Source organism: Carcharodon carcharias, chromosome 9 (assembly GCF_017639515.1).
Source record: "Carcharodon carcharias isolate sCarCar2 chromosome 9, sCarCar2.pri, whole genome shotgun sequence".
NCBI classification, from domain to species: domain Eukaryota; kingdom Metazoa; phylum Chordata; class Chondrichthyes; order Lamniformes; family Lamnidae; genus Carcharodon; species Carcharodon carcharias.
This window is the reverse complement of record NC_054475.1, coordinates 104,258,446-104,279,293: the sequence shown is the minus strand read 5'-3', so window position 1 is coordinate 104,279,293 and position 20,848 is coordinate 104,258,446. Positions and strand designations below refer to the sequence as shown.

Here is a 20,848-nt window from a genome sequence, read left to right as displayed (position 1 = left end):
ACTCTACTGTCTGTATCCTAACTTGCACAAAGTCCTGTTCACTCATTGTCGCTGTACTCTCTAACCTACATTTGCTGCAGTCCGGCAACACATCAATTTTAAATTTCTCATCCTTCTTTTTAAATCCCTCAATAGCCGCACCTCTCCTTATCTCTGTAATCTCCTCCAATCCTGCAACCTTCCGAGATCTCAGTCCTTCAATTATAGAATTCTTGAGGTTACAGAGGTAGAGAGAGACAAGACCATGGCGAGATTTGAAAATAAGAATGAGAATTTTAAAGTTAAGGTGTTGCCAGACCAGAAGCCAATGTAGGTTTTCAGGCACAGGTAATTGATGAGGGGGACTTGTAGGACCATTGATCAGGTTCATTAGTGAACACACTGCTGGTATGCAGTGGTCTTCATTTTAAGGTTTTGCAGTAATAACTTGCTCAGGAAAGATGAGCACTTTGGGGCATATGCTAATAAGGCTTGCTGTCATGGAGGCAGGGCAGGATGCCCAGAGTTCAGAAAGAATAGTCTTTAATATTAAAGAAAGGGTGTAGGAATCATGAAGAGAGGGAGTATGACAGCTTCCGGGTTAGCTGAAGCAAACTTAATTAATTGATATAGGTGGCCGCAGGGAGAATTATGGATAGATTACCAGAAATGAAGTCTAAATTGGAAAAGTTTTAAAAATAATTTTACAAACCCTGTACCAGAAGCTGAATTTTTTTTTAATTAATTTTTTTTAAAAAAGCATATCTTGATCCTGCTGTGTGTGACAGCAAATGTGTGTAAATCTGACAAGGAAAGTGCAAAACACTGAAAACCCCCAACAGCACCATCTAGTGGTACAATTAGCTCTACAGGTACCAAAATGGATTTATTCATGGAAGCAATGTTCTTCCTAATCTGTGAAATGCACAACCCACATGCTGAATTTAATATAGAAAATAGATATATTTATGTATGCAGAGTAAACACGTGCAAACGTTATTTGTTTTTCTAATATGATATACAGTATTTCTGATAGCACAGCTAAGGCAAAGATATAAAAACAAAAAACTGCGGATGCTGGAAATCCAAAACAAAAACAGAATTACCTGGAAAAACTCAGCAGGTCTGGCAGCATCGGCGGAGAAGAAAAGAGTTGATGTTTCGAGTCCTCATGACCCTTCAATAGTTCTGTTGAAGGGTCATGAGGACTCGAAACGTCAACTCTTTTCTTCTCCGCCGATGCTGCCAGACCTGCTGAGTTTTTCCAGGTAATTCTGTTTTTGTTAAGGCAAAGATATGTTGTTTGTGTTTAACAGTTGGAGTTTTATCCCACAAAGTATATTGCAACAAAGAAGTTTAAAGGCATATGATATAATGTTTAATGTTTGGACTGATGGCTTTAAAAATTAAACTAATATATATGCTTGTCCACTTCAAATATGCCAGGTACAAATTTTTGTATTACATGGATAAATCTGTATATCTTGATATAATTAAAATTCTATTGCATTTTTACCAGAATACAGTGCCACCACAGCACAAGTTTAATTGCAGCATCTTTCTTTAGATCTTACTTGACAAAGCTGTACTTCATCAGCCAGGACATGAATAACTGATTTGGGGCCTCCTTTAGCACCAAAGAGGTCCAATTCATCAAGTGCCTCAAGAGCTGCCTGTGATAAGAAATATGATTTTCGTTTCAGACCACGCTTAAAATACAATTTTAAGAAAATATTCCAGCAAGTTATCGTGTGCTTATATGCTCAAAAGAAATTTCACCCTCCCTCCATTTTTTGGCACCCGGAGCATCTTATTACACTCAAATGCAGATTAAAGCGACTTCCACTTGTCCCAAACTCAAGAATAGCATAAAATGTTTTTTTTCCGGTTAACTGGCTTTTCTGAACAAGACAAATAATGTAAACACAATTCTGTGAGAATCTCTACACACAAGGAATTTGATTGGGGCTGTTGAACCCCATGTCACATGGGATCCTTGCAGCTGACAGAGAAAGGTGACTTTCATCCCACAAACTTGGGTCAGATTCAAGTCCAGGTTCAAAAGGTCAAAAACAAGTATGCTAACACACTGCATGATCCAGTTCCATTGCTTTTCCCCTCCATACCCACAACAGGTGTTTTAAAACACAATTTAACACTTACTTTGGCCATACCTACAGAGCTGGCATTGAGCTCTGGAATTCCCGTGTTTGTCTTGTCACCACGTTCCCACATGCCAAAATCCTGCCACAAAAAGAAAGCAATACATGTCAGCATAAAGTGTAATAATCACCATGTGGGACAAGCACCCGAAAAAATATGTCTAAGAGGGGGAAGAGGACACTCATACATACCGGAGACAGTGAGAGACAATTAGGAATACATGCAAAAACAAGCAGCGACTATTTTTGTGTCATCACATTCCTTCCTTTGATAAGGAATCGCAAGATGATTAACTGCCTGATAGGCTGCTCGTGACATGAACGTTTCTTCCATAGCCATAACCATATGGCGTGAAGGGGTCCATCTACAACCACCCGATGCGAATATCCTGCTGATTGTCTACCCATACTATCTGCATGGAGCAAGCTTCTAAGCCTGAGCCTTCTGACTCAAAGGCAGCAATGCTCCCATTAAGCCAAAGGCTCACCCCAGACAAACGTGACAAGAGAAAGAAAATATATGTACACAATCTCTATCTCTGGGATGTGAAAGGCAGAGAAATCATGACAATATAATGAAAGAAAAACAAATATCAAGAAGCACAGAACTGTAAGCATTCCACACCATCTAATGGCTGTAGTAAAAATTTAAAAATTAAATCTTTGTACTCAGGCCAACCCTGGCTGAGATCAGCTAACTCACAGATCAGAGAACATACCTGGGACATTCTAGTCTTAATGGCTCAAGTACAAAGCAATGCACTTACCAATTGACCCAAATAATGGAACCGTAATGCTAGTTTATTTAACTGATTATTAAAGGAGTTCTCCAGATTACCTCTCATGCAATTTAAAAAAAAACACCCCCATCCATATTTTGTAAGGGAAAAAGTGGAAATTTTAAACTCTTTCCGTACATTTGCTGACTTTACCATCAAAGCCACCATAAAAAGACTGGAAGCTAAATTCATTATGGCTCATCTTTGGGTGCATCACAGATGGCACGTTTTCATCAAATGGCTGAACTAGGAAGCCCAAGGAGCAACAGAAATAATCCCACAAATTTAGCAGTGGCTCATTTTATGTAAAAAAAAAACAATGCAACAATGTTAAATTTTCTCCTTCACTGTTTCCAAAGCTAGGGGAACACCCTGCATCCACTTGGTTTCTGACACAAACAGCAGACACGTGTAGAATTTTGGATGCGAACCTATGCATTATGTCAAGAAAACAAGAAATTGTAATATTTTTTCGTCTGGTAATATTACTGTCATATTTCTGGCGTACTGGAAGACAGGCTGTTGGGAGTTTGTTAATATGGTAATTGGAGTAAAAGTCAGACTGACTGCAAGAGTCTAAAACCAACAGTAAGAAGTGGTTTTGATATGTTAATGAACCAAGAGGCACTTCAATCAGAGTTTTAAATAAAACAATAGCAGGAATAATTTTGATGAGTTGTTTTAGTTCAAAGGGGGATATATGCAGATTACAAAAAGGTGCAAGTAAATAAAGGTAAAAATAGGAAAAGTTTACTTTTTTTTAAACCTAACAGCTAAAGTAAAGAAGTGCCTAATCAACTCTGGGAAGAAAGTATTTCTGAAAGACTGGTTGTTACAATAGAGAGATCAAAGGGAAAGAACACATTTAAGGAAATACTGAAGCCTAGGTGGAAGTAGCTGCTTAGATCTCCTAGAATACAGCAGGATAGCTGATCAGCACTCCCAGAAGACAGTGCGAACAATGCCAGACCTGAAGACCCAGTTGCTGTCAGCTTCAGAGGCCACCACATGGGAAAAAAAGGCACTTGTGGTAAAAATTACTGGAATTCTCTAGATTTTGAAATCTATAAGGATAGTTGCTGAACATAAAAGGGGAATGTTAGCTCTAAGGGTAGTTAAGGTCCTGTAGAACTGTTTTAAAGTAATGTTTAGTGTGTGAAACCATTCTTGAGCTTAAGTGTAATTGTTTGTTTTGCTCTTAATAAATGTCTACTCTACTATAAAATCACTACAGGTAGTGAGGGACATCATTTCTTGATTTCAGAACCTTTCCTCATACTATACAAAGCACAAAAAATAAATTTTGGCAGCTATTTTGAGTTTCCCTCTCGGATTTGGGCAGCTTGGCATTTACCATCAGCCGTGCCATTACCAGATTATGATACAGTGCATAACTGCTGTGAACCTACATACCTTGTAGCAAAATTATATAAAAGCAAGCATATAAAAGTGGCAGAGAATAGCTACTCAATGTTCTCTCTCAATCTCTTACCATAAGATTTAGGAGAACCACAATGATATTTTCCAGGGACATTATAAATTAAAAACAGAAGGCTCAGGATATCCCAATACTCACTGCAACTTTGTAGGCCACTTCAATATAAAATACAAGATTTTGTATAAAATTCACTTCGTCTAGAGTAAAAATTATATGAAGACCTAGGGGGAAAAATCAAACTTATTATTAATGCTTTCAAATGAAGAGAATCCTGTACACAAATTTATGACTTAGGAAATCAAACCAAACCCTTATTATATATGAAATACAGATTTTTTTTTAACCAGTATTTGAGATTGAACTCCTTGATTCCATCAATTTTCCTATGAAAATCATAAATCAGTGACATTTGAGAAGAAATTTACCAGGATACCTTATTCTACAATTAGATATCAGTGATGCCAAGAGATTTACGCATCTATGGAAATCATTTCCAATATATTGAAGGATTTGAATCAATAAAAAGAATAAAAACCACATATTAAAACAAAATTCAGCTACAGATAGTTGGAATGAAGTAAACAGAGCTTCTGCAAACTTTGTAATGCTAGGGCTGTGGCAGTATGCTGGAACAAGCTACTGAAAACATGTTTTGGGGTAGAGATACTCAGGTTCCATTCCCCATGCCATCAAATTCCCTGTCACAGGTACAGTTAGGAATTAAAACAGACAGGTCATCACCAGGCTGCTGTTTTACACCTTGAGTCCTAACAGCATGATGAGAAGAAGTCTGGGTATGAATGCCATACTTGCTCAGCCAAAGGAGGAAAATATCTTGGAAGAAAATCTATATAGTTATAAAAGAAGAGGAAGACAAAGGAAAACTTTCATATCCTCTTTTAAGCAAAAAGTAGCACAATGATTTGTGTAGTCTTGGTATCAATAGGGTCACCTGGAAACTCAATAGAGCAAATCCACATCAGCCCCATTCAGACAGTAACAAAAGTGAAGAAATCGCACAGAAAATGCAAATTTTTTGAAAACTTTACAGTGCGAAAGTTTGCAATGTCAGCTGTAACTTCAAGTAAAGTAAATCTGAATTGCAGCATGAGAGTTTTCAATATGCACTCACATGACAGTATTTTCATTTCGAAAGATTGTTGATTTTTTTTTACATCAAGGTTCAGAACAAAAATTAAAATAATACCAACACCATCGGGAAGTTCTCCTTTCTGTGCAGGAATTCCGAGGTTTCAGGACTCCATCGGGATGAAAAATTACAATCAATCAACCTAGTCACTGGGAGATGAGACAGAATGAGAAACTCAAGAAACAGTAGTTCTGCCACTCTTTTGTCCTCAGGCACCAGTCTCATTCTAAGAATGACAACAATTCCCAAGTTTCTGTCAAAGATACCCATGAAATGACTGTTTCAATGGGGCCAAACAACCAACAGTGACTCAAGCTCTGATTTTCCATAATTTCCTGAAGAGAGATTCCTAGTCTTCATAACTTTCCTGTAAGGCAGCTAGAGATTGGAGATTCAACTCTGGAAAAATCACAACTTTTGACCTACCACTATATCTGCATCAGGCCAGACAAAAGGGAAATGTAAAGAGGCAACATTGTAACACAAGAAGAGAGAATCAAACTGGATGTATCCAACATAGTGCCCGAGAAATTCAGAAGCACACGTGGACATACAGGACGATGGAGCCAAGCTGACTTCAGAGCCCGACAGCAAAGAGTGGATGAAAATAGACTCAGATGTTTACAGCACAAAAAGGCCATTCAGCCCATCGTGTCCACACCAGTCAACAAAGATCTGACTACACTAATCCCATTTTCCAGTGTTTGGCCCATAGCCCTGGAGGCTATGGCAACACAACTGAATATCTAAACACTTCTTAGATGTTACAAGAGTTTCTGACTCAACCAGCCTTTCAGGCAGTGAGTTCCAGAATCCCACTACCCTCTGGGTGAAAAGATTTCTCCTCAACTCCCCTCTTAGCTTTCTACCTCTTACCTTAAATCTATGTCCCCTAGTTATGGACCCCTGCTCTAATAGAAAAAGTGCCTTCCTATCCTTTCTATGCCCTTCATAATCTTATACATCTCTATCAAGTCCCCTCTCAACCTTTGCTACATCAAACGACTCACGCCTATCTAATCTTTCCTCAAAGCTCAGACCCTCCAAGCCAGGCAACATCCTGGTAAATCTCCTCTGCAGCTTCTCCAATGCAATCACATCCTTTCTATAATGTGGTGACCAGAACTGCATGCAGTACTCCAGTTGTGGCCTAACCAGCATTTTATACAGTTCCAGCATAACCTCCCTGCTATGGTGTTCTATGTCTCGGCCAACAAAGGAAATATCCCATTTGCCACCTTATCTACTTGCCCTGCTACCTTCAGGGGGTCTGTGGATATGCACGCCAAGGTCCCTCTGATATTCAGTACTTTCCAGGGTCCTACCATTCATAGCACAATCCCTTGCCTTGTTAGCCCTCCCCAAGTGCATTACCTCACACTTTTCCGGGTTGAATTCCATTTGCCACTGCTTTGCCCACCTGACCAGTTCATTGATATTCTCCTACAGTTTACGGCTATCCTCCTCACTATACACCATCTGACCAATTTCCATGTCATCCTCAAAATTCTTGATCATGCCCCTGACATTTAAGTCCAAATCATTTATGTACACCGCAAACAGCAAGGACCCCAGCACCGAGCTATGCAGAGCCCCACTGGAAACAGACTTACAATCACAGAAACTCTGCTTCCTGCCTCTCAGCCAATTTTGGATCCAATGTGCCACTTTGTCTTCGATCCAATGGGCTCTTACTTTCTTGACCAGTCTGCCATAAGGCACCTTATCAAAAGCCTTACCAAAGTCCACGTAGGCCACATCAAATGCATTACCATCATCAACATTCCTGGTTACCTCCTCAAAAAATTCTATCAAATTTGTCAAACATGACCTTTCCTTAACAAATCCATGTTGACTATCCCTGATCAGTCCATGTCTCTCCAAGTGCAAATATATTCCATCCCTCAGAATTCTTTCTAGTAACTTCCGCACCACTGAGGTTAGACTGACTGGCCTATAATTTCCTGGTCTATCCCTTCCTCCTATTTTTAATAATGAGACAACCTATAATCAGAGAGAATTTGAAATTACAGCCAGGGCTCCTGATACCTCTTCCCTTGCCTCCCTCAACAGCCTGGGGTACATCTCATCCGGCCCTGCGGATTTATCCACTTTTAAGGCTGCTAAACCCACTCTATGTTAATTTCCTCTAATATTCCACAGTCCTCCACCCTGATGTCCTTACCTGTGTCACCCTTTTCCATTGTGAAGACCAATGCAAAGTATTCATTGAGGACTGTACCCACGTCTTCCTTGTCCACACGCAGATTACCTCTATGGTCCCTTATTGGCCCTACTCTTTCCATAGTTATTCTCTTCCTCTTTTTATATTTAAAAAATCTTTTTGGATTTTCCTTTATTCTACCCACCAATGCTTTCTCATGCACTCTGCACTCTCAGCTTTCCTAATTTCCTTTTAAAAGTTCCTCCCTGCACTTTTTAAACTCCTCTAGGGATTCTGCCATATTGATTCCTCGGTATCTGCCAAAAGCTTCTCTTTTTTCCTTAATCCTAACCTTTATGTCCCTTGACATCCAGGGTTCTCCAGACTTGGTCCCCCACTTTGTCTTTACAGAAACATATTTGTCCTGTACTCTCTATTTCCTCCATGAATGCCTCCCAATGCTCTGACACAGTTTTACCTGCAAAATTAGCTGCTCCCACCCAGTCCACTTGGGCCAAATTGTATCTCTTCTTAGTAAAATTAACCTTTCCCCAGTTTAGAACTTTTATTCCCGGCCCAACCTTATCCTTTTCCATAACTAACCTAAATCTAACTGGGTAATTTATTTCCAAAATGCTCCCTTACTAATACACCTTCCACCTATCTGGGCTCATTTCCAAATATTAGGTCCATTTGATGATCCTTCCAAGATATCATCCCTCCTCACTGCTATAATTGATTCCTTCATCAATATTGCGATCCCCTCCCCCTCTACCTCATCTGAACACCCTATAACCAGGAATGTTGAGCTGCCAATCCTGCCCTTCTTTTAGCCAAGTCTCAGTCATAGCTATGATATCATTTCCCATGTGTCTATCTGTGCCGTCAGCTCATCTGTCCTATTGCTCAGGCTCCTTGCATTAAAATATATTTCATCTAGCCTTGCTAAACTCACTTCTTTCTTATCTAGCCTATGTTTCATCTGCCTTCCACACTCACTTATCAGCATTTAACTTCTAATTCCAACTCAGCTTCTCTCCCCTCTGAACTACTTTTCAGGGTCCTATCGCCCTGCTAATTTAGTTTAAATCCACCCCATCAGCATTAGCAAACCACCTGCGAGGATGCTGGTCCAATTCCTGTTCAGATGTAACCCATCCAACTTGTACAGGTCCCACCTCCCCCAGAAATGGTCCCAATGCCCCAGGAATCTAAAGCCCTCCTTCCTGTACCATCTCTCCAGCCACGTATTCATCTGCTCTATCCTTCTGTTCTTATACTCACTACTGCGTGGCACTGGGAGTAATCCGGAAATTACTAACTTTGAAGTCCCGCTTTTCAATTTCTTACCTAATTCCCTAAAGTCTGTTTGCTGGACTTCATTTATCTTTCTTCCTATGTCATTGGTCCCAACATGGACCACGACCTCTGGCTGTTCACCCTCCACCTTCAGGATGTCCTGCAGCTATTCCGTGACATCCTTGACCCTGGCACCCGGGAGGCAACATACCATCCTGGAGTCACATCTACAGTTGCAGAAGCACCTGCCCATGCTGACTACCTGCCCCAGGGTCCTCCTCTCACATTCTCCTCTAGGAGCTGCTGACTGCCTGTCCCAAGGTCCTCCACTTGCACTCTCCTCCAGTTGCTGACTGCCTGACCCAGGTTTTCCTCTTGCACTCTCCTCTAGGTGCTGCTGACTGCCTGTTCCAGGGTCCTCCTTTCACACTCTCCTCTAGCTATTGTTGGCATAAGTGTAAGTTAAGTGGGTTTAGGGGTTTGAGGGTGCCAGAAAACACAGGGCTGGAGATCGGAGGGAGTGGAGATGGTAGCAGACCAAGATGAGCACATCCAAGGTTTACAAGGTCAAGGAAGGAGGTCAGGTGTGGTGGTGACCGGTTCCTTTAATGTGGAGTCAAGGAAGAGCACATCTGCTTCTGCTGCTTCACATTCAGCTACATTACTTATCTTCTTAGTTACAGCTTAGGACAAAGCAATCCTACTGTGAGAAGTGGGAGGGGTCAAGCATTAGGCCCTTTGCATATACGAATAAGTAAGTGCTCTAATGCCGATTTGCTTGGATAAAGGATGCTTTGTGTTTGTCCTTACTTATTGACAGGCAGCACACTTCTGTCCAAAAACAGGCAAACACTTCCTGCCTCCTATATTGCTCCCTAGAAACATAGAAATATGAACAGAAGTAAGCCATTCAGCCCCTCAAGCATGCTCCACCATTCAACAAGATCATGGCTGATCTCCAACCTCAATGCCATTTTCCTGCACTATCCTCATATCGCTGCACTATTCTCATATCCCTTGATGTCTTTAATAGCCAGAAATCTAGCGATCTCTGTTTCGAATATAGTCAATGACTGAGCTTCCACAGCCCTCTAGGATAGAGAATTCAAAAGACTCACCACCATCTGAGTAAAGAAATTCCTCCTCATCTCAGCCCTAAATGGCCTACTTCTTATTCAGAGACTGTTTTCCATTCTAGAGCGCCCCTCAACCCCCCCCCAGCCAGGAGGAACATCCTTCCTGCATCTACCCTGTCAAACCCTGTAAGAAGTTTGTATTCTTCAGTAAGATTACCCTTCATTCTTCAGAACTGTAGAAAATACAGACCCAGTCTCCTCAATCTCTTTCACAGGACAATCCTGCCATCCCAGCAACCAGCTTGGTGAACCTTCATTGCACTCCTTCTATGGCAAGGAAATCCTTTCTTAGGTAAGGAAAGTATTCATAATTACACTCAAAAACTGAACACTACATGGACCAATTTCTAGGCCAGTGTGACTGAAAACAATCACAGGTTACAATCATATAAGAGACCATTAATTAGGCCTATTTGGTAATATCATCCCTCAAATTAAATGAAGCAGATACAGCAATGGGAAAGGGTGTTGTGATACTGCATTATTGCCAGATGCTCACAAATGCGAACTGAAATAAGCAATCGTTCTTGAATGGTGCAATGTGGGGAATTAGAATTGATTGGAATTAGAACTCAACACTATTCAAAACCAACCATTTAAAAGAAGCAAATTCACACAACTTATATGCAACTGTGACATCAAGTCATTAATTATATAAATTATTGGGAAATGCAACTGTCAGGGAGTTTTAGAGGCAAACTAGAATCATCACCACTAATTTGAAAATTGGCTAGCAGTTTAGTGTTTTAGGACAGTTTTGGTTGGTTCTCCTTACCTGAAGCAGTCATTTGTGCAAGAAAAAGCAGAAAAATGGAGGTAGCATCAATTTGCAGGTGACCCCACTGATCATCTTCAACCACTGTAGCACATGTTCCATTGTTGTACTTTGCATGAAGGGCATCGTTTGTACTCTGGCTATGCTTGAACTTTTCAACTTTATTTATCTATTTATTTAAAGAATAATATTGTCACCAGCAATAAACTATAGATTAGTCAATCTTAATATACTGCACTGACCCCCAAAAACCTTATAGGGCATATCTCACAGGTACAGCTAATGAGTTGAGTCAACTGCCCATGTTTTGCACTGCACCTAAAGTCCAGGAGCAGATTGTAACAGATAGCAGTTGGGATTTGAGAATTAACTTCATATTCCCCCCCGCCCCCCAGTCTATGAAAGGGGAAAATAATCAAAGGGGTTCCTACTCCTGACCACTAGTCAATGACTCCTAAGAAAATAAGTGCACGAGTGGCAGGTAAGAACTAAATAGGAACAGAATTACCTGGAAAAACTCAGTAGGTCTGGCAGCATCGGCGGAGAAGAAAAGAGTTGACGTTTCGAGTCCTCATGACCGCTGATGCTGCCAGACCTGCTGAGTTTTTCCAGGTAATTCTGTTTTTGTTTTGGATTTCCAGCATCCGCAGTTTTTTTGTTTTTAAGAACTAAATAGGGTTCAGCTGTAATGAGCCCACTGTCGAAAGGTCTGTCTACCCTCTTAAGTAGCTTCAGACATTAAGAATAACTACTTGAGCGAGCTGATGAAACACTTCAGTGCTCAGAGAACCTCAGAGATATCACATCATGTCTTCAGGACGAGATGAGAGAAAACTAATTGCCTACTAGCCAGCTGCCTAGCTAATCACTTCTCCAGGTCATGATACCATACTAATATTTCTTACCTCTTGCCACTCCATAAGTTTTCTTCCAAACGCAAATTAAAAGAGCTCATAAATCCCAAATCTGGATTGTGTTAAATTTCTACCAGTTAAATCATTTTACACTATGAATTTTAAAAACACATAAAAACTCAGCAGATCTCATAACATGGTGATTTTTCTTTTAAATATTTAGCAATGCAGTCCAGTTATGCTGCAAGGACGGACGTCAAGACTCGGCATAGTTCGAAGTGAGAAACATGACTAATTACTTTACAAGCAAAGGATCTGATGTGACATCTGGAATGGTTTCGTACCTGTCTCATCATACAATGCAGCAACCCCCGCATCAGTTTCACCACGCTCTGGAAGATGAAATAAAAACCAGCACATGTTTACATGAAGTCAGCAATTCCTACCAGGCCATGACCCTCCAGTTGCCCTTTCCTGGCATTGCTGCAACCACCTCAGCTTTCACATGACATTTTCAAACTGTTCAGAGATGACACTGTTCAGAGATTAAGTTACAACCACTTTAGCAGATCCATTTTAGAGGAACTTCAGCACTGAAAGCAAACTAAGAAAGCAAATTGAAATCCAGATTCTTAACTATTCATTTTACTTTAAAATAATTTAACAGCCACACAGAAAATTCTAACATACAAAAACTTTTTAAAATGTATTTTTCTCTATTTTACACACTGTGCTAAGCATTAAGCTTGGAGATTCTGTTACATAAGTCACTGGAGAAAATAAATTGTGGGGATGGCTGGGGGGGGGGGGGGGGGGGGGGGGGGTGGAATGTAGGAGGTCACACATTATTGCATATGTATCTCCTTCTTCTAGTGCCAGGGTACTGCTCAGGGTGCTTTAGCGCTTTTCAGAAATTCCGTACAAGTAGTCGTTCTTCACATGAACCTACACTTGCAGCAGGCTGTTTAGATCCAGGATGCACCACAGTTGAGACAAACCTGGCCCTCATTTTGTTTTCACATAAATGCACTCTCTAACAGACATCACTAGATAATCAACCTGAGGAACCCTGGTGATTTTTCCTCATCATTATCCCAGAGATGCCATGGCCAACTGTAATGCCCTCATCATCACCATAGCTGAGATCAGCTAGCTCAGCACAGACAATGACAAACTCAGGATCTTGCTGATCTGTTGGATTTAATTCCACAAAATGGATTTAATTTATTCATTGGCTCAAACAAGGCACTTCATTATGGTCTTGACATCCTTACTTAGCAGGCCATGTCAGTCGGACATGCAGTTTTTTTTACCAACACCATCTATGGTATCCCACAAGCCACTGAATAGCCATATTTCAGTCACCTTTTCTATACTGTGATTCTCCCCATTACCAGCAAAATGCTCCTGTTCTCCATGATATCCACAGGGCAGCTGAGCAGAGCATTGGTTAAAACAACTCAGCCAATATAAGTACAAAGGCTGAAAGGCGTGAAGGCCAAGATTTTAATTTAAAAGTGAACTGGAGTAACAGGATTAAGACAAGGAAACTTCCATCCGAACAGAACTTCAGGAGTAACTAGCTCACACTCAAGAGTGATTACCTTCTGAAAGAGACACCAACCCACTTCAGGGAACAAGGGTTTGGTTGAGGCAATAAAATGAAAGTAGATAGGTTCTAATTTAACCGGTAAAATAAAATGGTTTAATACCAAGATAGGAGGTAGACGGAAATAATCCAAGTGATCCTTGTACATGGAAGATCGATTTACTTATCAATCCTCAATTCTTATGTTCTTTTGACTACTGCTAGTGGCTGACAAAAATGTTTCTTAAAAAGTGCAAGAACTTTATAAGTGTAAGTAAGAGCGTTGTAACTCTTTCGAGTACAAACACGTTTCCATCTGTTTTTTCAGATGAAGTTACATTGTTTTATAGTTTTGCCATTGTGAGATTTGAACTCTTAATCTTAGGGTTACAAACCCAGTACCATAACCACTTGGCTATTTAGGCCAAGCTAGTAAGAGCGTTGTACCCCCACTCCACCCGCTGTGTAACAAGAACCATCAATTATGTGCAGCTACTCACCTGCTCAAGCTCATAGGCTTTTGCTTTATCCTCATCTCGATCAGCATTTTTGCGATAGGCCATTCCCAGACCCCATACTGCCAGGATGCTATACACGTTATCACGAACCCAAGCATCCTGCTGTTCAGGGCTAGCAGGAAGTAATCCAGTTACAGTATTCTACAAAGAAAAAGGGAACTGGTTATGGATAGAATGTAAGCAACATTTAAATAACTTGTCAGTTAAAAGCTCTATTATGACAAAGATATTTCATTTTACCACAACTCACTGCAGCATAATGCTACTCTCTACTTAAACAGTTAAATGTTGCAGATGTTTATACACTGCCATTAACAACAATTGCACAGTGCTAAATTTATTATACATCAGTCTCTGCCAACCACAAAAACTGTTGCCTTGATGCTACTTCCATAAGCATATAATGCACTGAAACATAAATAACCAGGTAATTTACAGAAGGGCACCTTATCTGCACCTCGCAAGTAATGCAAAAAGACCATCTGATTGTTGAAGGGAGGCTACTGCATCAATAACCCATTATACACCTATGCAATTTACAGCTGAAGTTGCTTGCTATTGATTAGCAGCAGGAACACTGGTTCACTTTTTTTCCCCACTCCCTTGTACAGTGACCCTGAGCTCAACTACAATCTTTTCTCCACACTGCTAGTGCTGATATCTGGGCGTGAATTTTCACTTTTGGTGAAACTGGAGATCAGGAGCAAATTGTCCCCAGAACTGTGGTGTCAAAAGGTTTTTGCTTCCTCAGGTTTCCACCAAACTAAACTGCCTATCACTAACACAATTAGGTAGGTTTTAAAAACTTTTTAAAGTTTTTCTTTAAAAACATTCCTTGATATATTTAAGAGTGGTAACTTGGTGCAGTTTTATTAAAACAATGGCTTAATACTGAATATGGGTTTACCACAAAAGATAAGGATTATCCTATCAATGCCTAATCATCCATCTGCAAGTAACCCGATTTTAAATAACTGAAAATTACTTTAAAAAACTATACAAAATCATTTGCTAGTTATGTAACAGAATTTATAGCAGAGATACAAGCCATTGTACCCAAACAATCAACGCCAATGTTTATGCTCCATACAAATCTCCTCCCATCCAACTTCAACGAAACCCACCAGCTTCTCCTTCTATTCCTTTCTCCATTATGTGCTTACCTAGCTCCCTTTAAATGTTTTGTCATGTAGGAACATAGGAACTTACAGCAACATAGGACTGAGGAGCGGGAGTAGGCCATTCAGCCCTTTTGAGCTTGCTCTGCCATTCAATAAAATCATGACTGCTCTGGTTGTGGTCTCAATTCCACTTTGCCGTCTGCCCCCAAGAACTCTTGATTCCCTTATCTATGAAAAATCAGTCTAACTCTGCCTTGAATAAATTCAGTGACCTAGCCTCCACTGCTTTCTGGTGAAGAGAATTCCACATACTCATGACTCTTAGAAAGAAAAAAATTCTCATCTCCATCTTAAACAGTAGGCCTCTTTTTCTTAAACTGTGTCTCCTGGTTCTAGTCTCTCCCACAAGTGGAAACATCCGCCCGGTATCAATACAGTATTTGTACATAGCAATTTTCAGCACCAGGATTTTTAAGCAACTTTACAAATCTTAATTTAACGAAGTAAATGTTTGAAAGTAAAATTAGAGATTATTGGGACAGTTATCTCCTTGAAGCTTCAATTCGATGGTGGCAACATCCAAACACACTAGGAAGGGATTAGGTCAAGAGAACTAATTTATATATTTTTTTCTGACATGCTTTTTGATTTTCCCTTCCCCACCTGACTTTTGTTCTATTAGGGCTCCATAGAGACTGGCAGCACTAATACCTCACCCAATGACCATTCTTCAGGAATTCAGCTAGGTGGTGACTGGTGGCAGGTTATTTGGCCATGAATGTATCACAATGACACCCAACATCCACACATTTGCATACTTCAACAGGATTCTCCATTCTTCTGTCTTCCCCTAGCCCCACAAACTCTGAGGGCAATTGTAGAACCCTAACTTTTCTACTATTGAGCTCAATCTGTGATAAAAGCCAAGCCCTCCCAAACATCCAACAATGCTACTTTAAGCACTGATATAGCATTACAAGGAAAATCATTCAATAATTATATTGTTACGCAGTAGTCAAATTCTTAGTGTATTCAAAAAAAAAGAGTTTTTAACATACGCCTATTAGTTTTTTATTTGTTCATGGGATGTGGATGTTGCTGGCTAGGCCAGCATTTATTGTCCATCCCCTAACTGCCCATGAGAAAGTGGTGGTGAGATGCCTTCCTAAACCACTGTAGTCCATCTGCTGCAGGTGCACCCACAGTCCTGTTAGGGAACTCCAGGATTTTGATCCAGCAGTGAAAGAACAGCAATATATTTCCAAGTCTGTCGGTTGGTGGCTTGGAGAGGAACGTGCAGGTGGTGGTGTTCCCGTGTGTCTGTTGCCCTTGTCGTTTACAAGGCACAAGTTAGGAGTGTGATGGAATACTCTCCTCTTGCCTGGATGAGTGCAGTTTCAACACTCAAGAAGCTCTAAACCAACCATAGCAAAGCAGCCTGCTTGATTGGCACCCCATCCACAAACATTCACTCCCTCCACCACCGATGCACAGTGGCAGCAGTGGCTTTGGAAAGTGCTGTCTAAGGAGGCTTGGCGGGTTCCTGCAGTTCATCTTGTAGATGGTACACACTGCTGCCACTGTGCATCGGCGGTGGAGGGAGTGAATGTTTGTGGATGGGGTGACAATCAAGCAGGCTGCTTTGCTATGGGTGGTTTAGAGCTTCTTGAGTGTTGAAGCTGCACTCCTCCAGGCAAGAGGAGAGTATTCCATCACACTCCTAACTTGTGCCTTGTAGATGGTGAATAGGCTTCGGGCAGTCAGGGGGTGAGTTAGTCACCGCAGGATTTCCAGCCTCTGAACTGTTTTTTTAAAAATTCGTTCATGGCATATAGACATCACTGGCTAGGCCAGCATTTATTGCCCATCCCTAATTGGCCTGAAGGTGGTGAGATGCCTCCTTGAACCAGTCCGTGTGGTGTAGGTACACCCACATTGCTGTTAGGGAGGGACAGTATATTTTTAGCCACAGAATTTATAGAATGTCCTAGCACCTTAAAACAAAACCTTGACGTAAACAGGTACATTTAACTTAAACTCATAACAGTAATTAATTCAATCGAGGGGTGTGATCAGTTGTGTGGAGAGGGCCAATTTTTGGCATCATGTTTTTCAAACTAGTACAAAAGATTGCAGAAACTGGATTTGGCCTGGCCATAATTTGTGCTTTAAATTCCACAATCCTTTGCACTGGTTTGGCAGACTTCAGATGAACCGTGCTGAAAAATAACAGCACAATAAGCACAGAAGCACAATAGTGACCAGGGGTTAATTCTGGTGCCTTAATATTGCTACTGAAGATCATTTTACCACAGCTATTAGAAAAGTCAATTGGATTTTTTTATGTTATCTTAAGTTGTTGTGATGCTATTTTGATTCATGTCGTTAGAATGTCATTTTTTAAATTTAAAAATAAATGCTTTATGGTATTCCATCCTCAAAATGTTGAATGGCTCAAAGTCAGGGACATGATGGGGATAGTTGTGAATAAATCAATCACCTCCAGACTGCAGAGAATGGGAGCATGTGGTCTGAGTTCCAATATGGAGACCTCCATACATGATATGAAAAATATGGCTGTGGAAGGCCTTTTCATTCATTCTTCCTGAAGAAGCATACAATCCAATCATTTCTTAATGGTGTTTCCCTCCAGTACACATCTGGAAGTCCCTTCCAAGTGTTGACCACTCTGTTTCTTCTAACTCAATTTTTCAGTTTTTCAAATTAAAAATGAACTCACCATCTGGATTTACATTTACATACAGATTAAATGGCGTATAAAGCAAAACCATCACAAAAGAATGAAAGTGTGCCAATGCTTCAGTTCACCAACATCATCTGAACCCAGCATTGCATTTATATATTCTGGAAGTATACTAAATCCTGTACCATTCTAATATAAGTATACTTCTGCGATTATGAAGTTCTTCAGTTCATAAACTTTTTTCTTTGCTAGCAGTGGATCACATTGAATTACATAGTGTTTACAGCACAGATAGGCTCTGGCAAGCAACTGCTTCTAATGTTCAAATGATGCCAACTAAGATGCAGGGATACTGTATCACATATTTAAACTGATGGGACATTTATTGGTATTATTTCACTGCACCTTATGTTGTAGGAAAACATACACTAAGGGAATCCCTATAAAGGTAATTCTAATGTGACCAATTGTACTGTGATGCAATTACTTTCACAGGGTGATTAAGGAGATGAAGTTTTATGCGGACCTTTGATTTATGAGCTATTAGTTCAAGTGAGCACACCATGTAATAAGTAAATTTCTTTTGGGAGTCAGGTGGTGAGTTACTCACCATGGAATTCGCACACACTGACCTGCTCTTGTAGCCACAGATTTAAATAGCTGGTCCAGTTCAGTTTCTGATCAATGGTAGCTCCGAGGCTACTGATGGTGGGGAATTAATCGATTATAATCCGTTAAATGGAAAGGGGAGGTGGTTAGATTCTCTCTTGCTGGAGGTGGTCATTGCCTGGCATTTGCATGGCAGAAATGTTACTTGCCACATACCAGTCCAAGCCTGAATGTTGTCCAGGTCTCACTGCTTGTAAGCTGTAAGAAGGGTTACAAGCTTTTTATTCTAGAAGGGGAAATTTAATAGGAGCAATTTAAATTATGAAGATGCTGGGCTGTGTCCATGTGGACAGACTATTGCAACTAGCTAGGTTTAGAAAAATGAAGGGTCGTGCATCTTAGTTTTTTTAAGTATAGAACTAAGTTAAATGCCTGGAGATTTTTCCCTAATGCAGGGGGGTTATCAATATTTGGAATAAGTTAGAGGCTCGTAAGGTAATTACAGATTCACTAGAACAATTTAAAAATTAGCTGGACGAGATTCAGCCCATGACTAACATCTATGAACATAAAGGTAGGTGGAATGGTGGTTATGTAACTCATGATCACTGTTTGAACTCATTTTGATTGCTATAGGTATGCTAGAAAGGTATGTCCCAGATTTATCCTCAGGATTTTGATCTGGATTTTTGTCTCTCCCAGAGGCTTACATGGCTATTAATTGAGAGGGAACACTTGGGGCCATGATATTTCATTCTGTCATAACTATTTGGGCCAGTGTTTTCCAGTTACCGTTTTGCACAATCATACCTCAAAAATAGGTGATTTACATTATTCTGTAAATCACAGGGAACAGAATACCTAATGGGTCAACCTCACATCTTCCATTCAAGGACGTTTCCAAAACATTTTAGAGAGCCTCGATAGGAATTTCCATGTCCACCACTGCATTTCTCAACGTGTATGATCATAACACTGCATTTACCAAGATCTGCATTGCAACCAGTAAACAGTAATAATATTCTCAGATGAACCAGTGGGAACAAAGACAGATTGCGATTTTTAATCTTCATTTATTTGATCCCATTTCCTATCTTGAGTAGCAAATTAGAAGGGGGGATGTGTGAAGAGTACAAGAACATATGTAAAGCAACAGAGACAGGAGCAATAGGAGAACAATCAAAACATTGAAGGGGATGAAAAAACAGAAAGAGGAGATAAAGACTAAAATGGCAGAGGAGAGTAAAAAATCAGTAACAATGTTATCTTACCAAGAGAAACTTTTAATTTTATGTTTCGTTATCATCAGTAACAATTGAAAAGGATGATGCATGCCCAAATATTATACTTTGCAGAAGTGTTTTCTTAAAGGGTTTTGTAAAACTTTAGGAACCACTATGCCATGGCCAGTTACATAATCAAATTCATCGTCTAGATTGAAAAGTAATAGTTATGAGTGCTTTCCTTTATATTATATGGAAACCAATATTGCCCTGCCAGTTTTGCTAGTTCAGCTGGAAGTTAAACATCCCACTGCACTACATAAAGGGCATGGAGCTGTTCTTTCCTCCCATCATTATTACCTTGATCAATATCAATGAAAGAAATCAACTTTCCGTTTACCCTAACCATAGTAATTCAGCTACGGGTGCAATACAGTAGCAATTATGGTATTAGGCACATGAAAAATCTGCTGGGATTTGTAGCTGGCACCAGACAAAACATCATGAATGTGCTGGATTGCCATAAAAACCCAGCCTGCCACCATGAACCAGACTGGCCTGCGTATGACTCCAGTCCCACTTTACATGGTTGGCTTTAATATCCTGAGGGCAGGCAATGTATGTAGTCTTTCCAATGTCATCCAAAACCTGAGAATATAAATGAAAAGTTTTTTGTGGGTTGTTACTTTGCATTGCCTACATTGCAAGTCACCGTACTTAAGAAATAAATATTAAATATATCTTCCATACTCCAGTGAAAGAAAAAAGAAAACAGGAAAGATAACGATAAAGACAACAAAGATTCATACCACTGGCAAGTTAAACACCTGTTGCGATTGATAGCGTGACTGAAGTTTCGAAATGTCACACTACAAGTTCTAAAAGAAGCTTAGAGTCTCGTGTCTTCATTTGCAAACAAAAGCTCGTTAACTCAATCACTGCTGAAAATATCAGGTGCTTTCATCATGAAGCTGTTTAAAAGCCAGTTAACTGAGTTGCACGAAGTGTTTCCATGAAGACTGCGACCCTTTCATGTGTCAATATTGATCATTAAGCCGGAAGTAGTTTCTACAAAATGCACCAACTAACAAGGTAAATTGATGGTATTCACCCACCTGGTGACACAGGATAGTGTTGTTCACCAGCCGCCCGTAATAGTCCAGCCTCACCCCGGAATTACTTCGGCTCCTCATCCTCGGAGCTGCGAGCGCCTGACTCTAAGTTCCTGCTGGGTCAGTGCGGACAGGCCACCAACCTCACAGCTCACTCACACTCTCCCCCGGCCCAAAGGCGGGGCGGAGCTCCAGTGTCTCCGCCCCTAACAACCAGCCTGACAGCCGCGGCCCGCA

General features: G+C 40.4%; 1 protein-coding gene across 6 annotated transcripts in view; it reads right to left on the bottom strand.

The window, feature by feature from the left end:
* phka1a (phosphorylase kinase, alpha 1a (muscle)) overlaps positions 1-20,848 on the bottom strand; it is a 116,711-nt gene extending 95,863 nt beyond the window's left edge. For 5 of the 6 annotated variants that reach the window (XM_041195230.1, XM_041195231.1, XM_041195233.1 and 2 more), the window contains exons 1-7: positions 20,615-20,848; positions 13,825-13,983; positions 12,081-12,128; positions 10,883-11,051; positions 4,497-4,579; positions 2,143-2,223; positions 1,554-1,652 (exon numbers count right to left, since the gene is read on the bottom strand). In XM_041195230.1, the coding sequence (XP_041051164.1) occupies positions 1,554-1,652; positions 2,143-2,223; positions 4,497-4,579; positions 10,883-11,051; positions 12,081-12,128; positions 13,825-13,983; positions 20,615-20,692 (717 nt within the window). In that variant the 5' untranslated portion in view covers positions 20,693-20,848. Of the gene's footprint in view, positions 1-1,553; positions 1,653-2,142; positions 2,224-4,496; positions 4,580-10,882; positions 11,052-12,080; positions 12,129-13,824; positions 13,984-20,614 lie in introns of those variants that run through there. The other variant, XM_041195235.1, reaches the window with a different exon arrangement.